This window comes from Calliphora vicina, chromosome 5 (assembly GCF_958450345.1).
Source record: "Calliphora vicina chromosome 5, idCalVici1.1, whole genome shotgun sequence".
Taxonomy (NCBI): Eukaryota; Metazoa; Arthropoda; class Insecta; order Diptera; family Calliphoridae; genus Calliphora; species Calliphora vicina.
Genome location: NC_088784.1, coordinates 72,613,491 through 72,621,455, shown reverse-complemented (window position 1 = coordinate 72,621,455; position 7,965 = coordinate 72,613,491). Strand labels below are relative to the sequence as shown.

General features: G+C 28.9%; 1 protein-coding gene across 1 annotated transcript in view; it reads right to left on the bottom strand.

The window, feature by feature from the left end:
- Window positions 1–3,426: 3,426 nt before the first annotated feature.
- Window positions 3,427–7,965, bottom strand: part of LOC135960338 (UDP-glycosyltransferase UGT5-like) — a 30,600-nt gene continuing 26,061 nt past the window's right edge. Inside the window, exons 2-5 of the mRNA XM_065511606.1 lie at window positions 5,006–5,276; window positions 4,479–4,940; window positions 4,218–4,421; window positions 3,427–4,154 (exon numbers count right to left, since the gene is read on the bottom strand). Of these exons, the coding sequence (XP_065367678.1) occupies window positions 3,490–4,154; window positions 4,218–4,421; window positions 4,479–4,940; window positions 5,006–5,276 (1,602 nt within the window). The 3' untranslated portion in view covers window positions 3,427–3,489. The remainder of the gene's footprint in view (window positions 4,155–4,217; window positions 4,422–4,478; window positions 4,941–5,005; window positions 5,277–7,965) is intronic.

Below are 7,965 nucleotides of genomic sequence, written 5' to 3'. Positions count from 1 at the left end.
GAGCATTCACAAGCAGGGATGCCAGGTACTTTCAATCGCCGTCGCCAACCAAAATTAAAAATATCCCCAAAAATCCCCAAATATTGTTTTTCTTGAAATTCTCACTAAACTAAAGTACGTATTAAATAAATCGTCCAATAACGTTCGAAACCAAAATTCTTATGAATTAGTCAAAGTTTCTTTTGAAAATATTCATAAAAATTGGTTGAACATTTTTTTCCGCTGCATCTAGTAACACATCGTTTCAAATCTTATATAAAATAAGTAGTGGTATCTTTTTTAACCAAACATTTAACTAGCATAAACACATTTGAGAATAGTCAATTGTAAATTCAATTCGAAGTTACAGAATTACACCTAGCATTGAACTTTACCATCAAAATTTGTTTTGATCTGCATAAAATCCGACAATTATTAGAAAACTTTTCGAAAATACTGCTTCGGATTTAAATATTATGATACATACAAGGTGGGTCAAAAGTATTCACCCAATGTTCCTTGCTTTAATTTTTTGTTTATGAAAAACATTTTCACAAGCAGAACCAACGTTTTTCATATAAAGTTCAATTATTGGTAATTTATTGCTATTATCTATAATAAAACAACCGTAACCTAATAATTACTTTATCCCCATAAAATCCCCGAAATATTTTCAAATATCCCCAGTCCACAAATGAAATTTTCTGTCCCAAAAAACCTTACAAAATCTCCATCTATGGGGACAAATCCCAATACTGGCAAGCCTGTTCACACGTATAAAGTTCTAATAATGAGGTGTTCCCAGCTAGCACTTTTTGATAACTTTAATCAAATTCATGTATTTTTGGATACTTCAGCGCTTATCTCTGACAATTTCTGATCTTAAATGATACTTTTGTCGGGAGAAAATAGTACCATATCCGCGACTCGTCTAAATGACTTTTTATTTCCACCTCTACTGATCAGTTTTCACTCATTTTTGAATAATTTTTGAGTCGAATCACATTTTATTCATTAATGGGAATCATTTTATAAGCGTGTAACTTATTAATCAGTTTAAATTCATCAAAACTAATCGAAGGTTTTTTATAGTAAAAATTAACCACAGATAAATACACATATATAGGAAACACTCCTATAAAAGACCTAACTCAGTTGTCAAAAACCTAATTGGTGAGACTTTATTAGTGAAAAAAACATGACGAAAACAAAAACAACACACGTATGTGTGTTTGTTTGAGTAATTTTTTTGTTTGTGTTTTTTTTTTAGTTTCCGCTCTATGTATATTTCTCTATGGTATTAACATAATAGTTAATGAGGAATGTTGGGCATCATTATCCTGCAAAAGCTCTCAGTTTTTCTTTCTAAGCTAATTAAAGTATTCAGGAGTTCTTGAGGATGTCTAAATAAATGGATATATTTCCTGTGAATCTCTTAAAAATTGTGTTTTTATAACAGTTATTATACAATGAATATTACAAATCTGTTTTCAATACATTTAAATTTAATAATATTTTCTATACAGCTACGAGCAGGGTTAATAGACGGACATACATGGAATTTAAGACTAAGTACTATTGCATTGAACATTTCGTGAATCGTTTTATTATACCCTTCACCTTCGTGGGAAGGGTATATATAAGTTTGTCATTCCGTTTGTAATTTCTACATTTTTCATATTTTGGATCCCTATAGATAGCGGAGTCGATTAAGCCATGTCCGTCTGTCTGTCTGTATGTCTGTCTGTTGAAATCAACTCAAACGGCTCGGTTGCTATTTAAAATAAAATAGGTCCACAAATGGCTGAGATATAAGAAAAAAACCAGGACAACCTCGATTATTGACTTATTTTTTTACCTATATCTGGATTACTAAGTCATTAATATATATAATATGGATATCTAATGATAGATATTTCAAAGACCTTTGCAATGACGTATATAAGACCATAGTAAGTTGGACCTACAATGGGTCAAAATCGGAAAAAATATTTGATAACCCGATTTTTTTTTTCACCAAAAGTTTTTTTCGTTAAATATAAAAAAAAAATTAAAAAACTAAAAAAAAATTTTAAATTTAAAAAGATTAAAAAAAAATTAAAAACACATTCAAAAAAAAATATAAAACAACTTTGGAAAAACTAAAAATATTTACCTAAAAATATTTAAAATTTTTATTTTGAAGTATAATTTTGTGAAGGGTTTTTAAAAGTAAAATATTAAAATAGTTTCATTGAATTTATTATTAACTTTTTGTAGAAAATATGAAAAAATAAAAAAAAATATTTTTAGTCTTGAAAAATAAAATATTGAAAAAACATTTTTTTAAATAAGATTCGGCACGGCCGAATGTAGCTCTCTTACTTATTTTATAATAACAATGTTGTTTGTCTGGGATTATATGTAATTTATAGAAATGAAATTAACATACACAGAGAAAACTGTTTCGTTTAAGCAATCGAATTTATTATATTAGGTTTATAAGAGGATCACACAATTTAGTAACTCTTCAGAGAGTAATCGATTATTTATCATCAATGGTACATTTTAGTCATATTTCGATACTTTCGAAAAGTTTTGCAAGCTTCGTGTATTTTACTATTACCAGTGTGTCCAAACACCAAAGTACTAAAACCTTTCGAAAAAAAATAAAAAAATTTTGACATTTTTTCCCGAAATCATAAACTTTTTGACTTGTTTTTCAAAATGGACCCTTTCAAATTTTAAATCGTACTCTTTACTTAAAAAAATAACAGATATAAATATGGTACTTTTTGGAAACTCTTTTCATAAAGTATGTTTTTCTATAAATCGATATAGACATATGAATATTTTATTATGAGCTCCCACCACCATAGAGACATTTATTTGAATAAAATTTTACCACGTAACGGGTATAAAAAAGGTAAAAACGGGAAAATTCATTTTATTTAAAATTATTAAGACAATTTTGATACTATTTTTAACATTGTTACCTGGATTCATAACAAAAATTAACTAACAGAGTGTTATTTGGAACACGTGAGCCATTTTTTTTAAAATATACGTATTTCTCTTGGGCACATTATCACAGATTTTAATTCCATAAATAATTTTGGAAAAATGGAGTATTTTTAAATTTAGAACTTGGTACTTTTCTCCTAATGGTACTTTTTTAATTTTTTAAATTATTTAACTTATCGACATTAAAGTTAGCTGATATTAGAGTGAATTTAGAGTTAGGAATATGGGATAATATTTAGGTACCAAACTGTGAGAACTGAACTATAGGTACTTCTTCATTCTTCGAATGGTACGTTTTGAAATTTCTTTAATAATTACATATGTGATTGGTCAGTCATTCCGAAATAAAAAAAACACCAAGATTGTCAATGTTTTTAATGTCAAAAACACATGATTTCCAATCAATTCAGTTATGATATAACAACAAAACGACAACCAAGAATGTTCACTTCAAATCAATATTTTTATTAAAACAATTTAAATAAACATAAATTAAAATGCAATTCACTACTGTGTCTTAGATTTCACATGTTTGGGCTTACGATATAAAATCATACGTAATGCAAACCAAGACAATGCCAACGTCAGAACAATACAGCCCACAACAAAGGCAATGACATCTAATAAGTAGAACTGATACCACTTAAGATCCAAACCGGCTGATCTCAAATGCGTAGCTCCATTATGACGTATCACATACTCTATCCAATACATGGCTGTTTCTCGAGCACCCATAGGACGATCATGGAATATGCTAGAAATTCTATTGATATTGTTACGATAATAGGGATCGTGTAGTAATTTCTCTAGCGATTCCTTCAATATTTCTTTGGTTATATCTGGGAAATGCAAATTGATGGCATAACCAGATTGTACAGCTTTGCGCATATTTAAATGTTGATCACAATAGATGGGCATACCCAACATAGGTACGGCATAGTGGACACCTTCTTGGGTGCCGAACAAACCGCCATGGGTAATGAATACTTTGACATTGGGATGAGCCAATATATCGGCTTGTGGTAGCCAGGCTTTGATCATGACATTTTTGGGCAGATTTGCTATAGTTTCATTTTCGAATTTCCACAAAATGCGCTCTTTCATAGAGGCAAATACTTCCAGGAAAATTTTAAGTTTTTCAGCAGGCATATCTTTGGATTGGACATTGCTGCCTATAAATAAATCATAATAATAAAGAAGTCTCGATTGGTTAAAGTTTATTAATTTAAACTTACCCAAACTGAAATATATGGCACCATTTTCTGCTTCATCTAAGAAAGTTTTTATATCTTGAGGCAGTTGTTTGGGTGGATAGATATGCATGCCTCCAACAGGTACCATACCGCCAATTGTGGGCCTGGAGCTGGTCAGTGGTGTGTGACTGTTGAGAAACATTACAGAGATATTCTTTTCCATATGGGAAATTGGAGGTATATTAACTAAAATAAAAAGTTGTAATGGTAGAAAGAAATACTTTAAAATTAATTCAGGTTTACCTTTCAAATGGCCAAAATATTGTTGCACCAATTTATCCATTTTTGGAAATAAATTCCATTCTCTAGTCAAATCCTCAGCCAATGAATAATAACTGTTCTTAACACGTTCCATAAAACTCATGTGATCGGTGAGGGGCATAAAACCATGGGGCACAAAGGACCAGGGCGTTAGCACACCCATCATTTGACTCATATGATTTTCATAACCCAAAGTACTGCTGGTCACCACCGGTATATCGTATATATAGGACAAGGCTAAGAAGGGCTCCTGATAGAACTGTTCACTCAACAGCAAATCATATTGTCCTTTTGGGTGAGGATGATTGATAATTTCCTGTACTTTTGGTTGTTTTAAAGCATGTTCGGTGGTTTTCAAGCCAACTATTTCCAACATTTTCAAAAAACCAAAAAAGTCCATTTCAGACAGCTCAAATATATTATCAGCTTTAAAGTATTCTATTACTGGAATGAAAAATTGATATTTATTAATTGGCATCTCATAACAATGCTGGATTTTTGCCACTTACTATCACTCCAAAAATCATAAACTGGTTCAACTAAAATCTCTGTATAATTTGAACCCAACTTTAAATCCTTTAAACTGAAGGCTGTTATCATCGTTACTTGATGACCTCTCTGTATGAGCTCTTTAATGATGGTTCTGTGCATCATGAAGTGACTTTTACCAGGAAATGGATATACAGCTAAAATTTTCGATGTTTCTCCTTGTGTGGGATATGCACACAGCATCCAAAGTAGAGAGGTCGATAATGTTAAGCATACTAAATGTTTGAGATGCTTTTAACGTTTCAGTGTTGAGATACAAAATAAAATTGTTGTTGATTATGATGTTCATTTGGTTATTTAATGCAAATGGAGAAGAAGAAATAAATAAGAGGAATAATTAGTATTTTGAATATGAAGTTAAGTACTTACTACTATGTGAAGTATGTAATTAATATGTAAAATAGCATTTTCAGACATGCGAATAATGTTAAGTAAATTTCCGTAGAACAATGGGAAATTTGTAAAAGTTTGGTTAAACAATGCATTCTTATGTGGTAGAGTTCATTAAGTTGTTTTAATTTGGTAATAGTAGTAATTTATTTTTAAATCATAGCATTGTTTTATTCCGATCATTTGGAATTTCGTTAGCTTAGTACGGAAACGTAACAAGTCCACTTTTGATTGAAATTAACATATTTTGCAATAAAAAATTTCGTTATTTTGTTTCTTACTGATGATTTTTCTGTGATACGCAAAAGTGCTAACTCCACAAAAAAAAAATAGTAAGAAGAAAACATGCTAAGGGCCATTATTACAACTTGCCGTTATAGTTAAAGTTACATTTAGGGGTACCTTTTTCTATTGCTTAAAGTTACCTTTAACTATAACGGCGAGTTGTAATAATGGCCCTAAGTCCAGCAAAAAATGTAATAATATAAGTGCCATATATAATTACTTTTTAATCAATTTGGACATTTTTGGCTTACAGATTATCAATAAATAAATTGAATTGAATTCAGCTACCTCAAACGGACATTAGGGCTGTTCTCAATTTTCCGTTGTGTGAAATATAGAATGATATTTGCGACTTTGTTTTTTCAACAGAATTCTAAAAAGACGCCGTAGTTTTTTTAATAATATAAAAACAATTATTTTTAATTTTGGGGTACTTAGCTAGAGTAGCAATCTTTCGTTTGTGATAAAAAATTTATCAGTACACCGACAAAAAAAAAAATAATTATGTGAAAATGGAAAAATCACAACTTTATATTTAAAATGGAACAAAAACAGCTAAAGAGTTTTGCTCGAAACTTTGCACACTAGGCAAGAACTTTAATATCTAAAATATCTCCGAAACGCTTAATAATGCAATGTTTAGTTTCTGAGATATTTTCTCAAAGTTTCGAGCAAAACTCTTCAGCCGTTTATGTGCGAACGTATTTGTGGCATTTTTCGATTTTTCAAATGGTGAACCGATGACCGATGACCACCGTAATGTCAGAAAATTAAAGCTCGCAATAAATCATTAAAATTTTGCTAACCTTAGAGAAAAACATTGGTCTTCTCGAGACAAAAACATTGATATATCATACATTAAAATCCGATTAAAAATGACAAAGATATAACGAAAAATTTATAAAGGCAAAAAAAAATATTTTTTCGTAACTGCCTGGCAGAAATACTTTATACTGTTATTTTATAAAAAAAAAAATTGAGTTTTGTATATTTGATCAGAAGTAAATTACACTCTGGTACAAAATGACACTTTTTGTCAGAACTTGAAAAGCGACCTAATGGGGGTTGTAGACCTAGGTGAGGACATACTAAAACCGTTTTCAAAGATTTTGAAACACCCTCAAAATTTTGAGTTATTTTGAAAAAACGGTTTTAGGGTAGGTCGTTGTGCTTTAGTACCTCTAACTCGCACATTTTTATACCGATTTGAAAATCTTAAACAATTATGGATAGGCAAAGAATTGAGTTTTCATAAAATGTATGCATAAAATGTATATTATAAAAAGTTTTGATAAAAAGTTTCACTTTATTTTTATTTTTTTTCGTAATTTTTCAAATTCAACAATAGTTATTTTAACTTTTTTCTATGGAAACCTATTTTTATTTGCACGACGTTTTAAAGACAATTTTATATAGACAAAAATGAGACATTACTTGTTAAAATCGGCTTATATTTCCAAAAGTTATTAAACTTTTTCGAAAAAAGCTGCAAAAAATTTACCTTGTAAATTGAAAATTTTACAAATATTTTTTTTTATAGTTTTTTGTTTTTTTGTTTATTCATATGCACAGAAAAAAGAAATTCATAATTGGAATGAATTTTGTAATAAATATTATTAATCGAACTTGATTTTTTTTCCCAAACTTTTTTCATTCAGAATAAGAACATGTTCATAAATATTATTAATTTGTACATGACGGAAATTTTTGCAAATTTAATAATATTTTATAATAAATTGAATTATAATTGCATTATCTAATGAATTAATTCAAAACTATTTGCATAATAGCCATATACTGGCGAATATTTTAAGATGAATCAACAATATCTGAAAATTAATGATATCATTAAACATAATAAAATATAAATAAACATAAATATCAACACCTTAAAAAAATTTAATCATTTTCGCGCATATTGGCTCATTTTGTAGCTGGAAATCATAAAAATAAATAAAAAATTTTCCAAGAAAAATTTCAAACATTTTTCAACAACATAAAAATATAAATGAAATTGAAATTATATTTTTCAAGCCTTCTAGATTTAATTTGAAAACATAAAATATGAACAAAATCTTAATATTTAAGAAATTATTTATAAATGTTATGAATTGAAATCAATGAAATCAAATCATAATATTTATGTTGAAACTTTTTTCTGTGTGCGCTGGGGGAGAAAAAAATGTGTTAATGAAAAGTTGAATAACTTTTACAATTTTCATCCGATTTGAATAATTAAAACCAT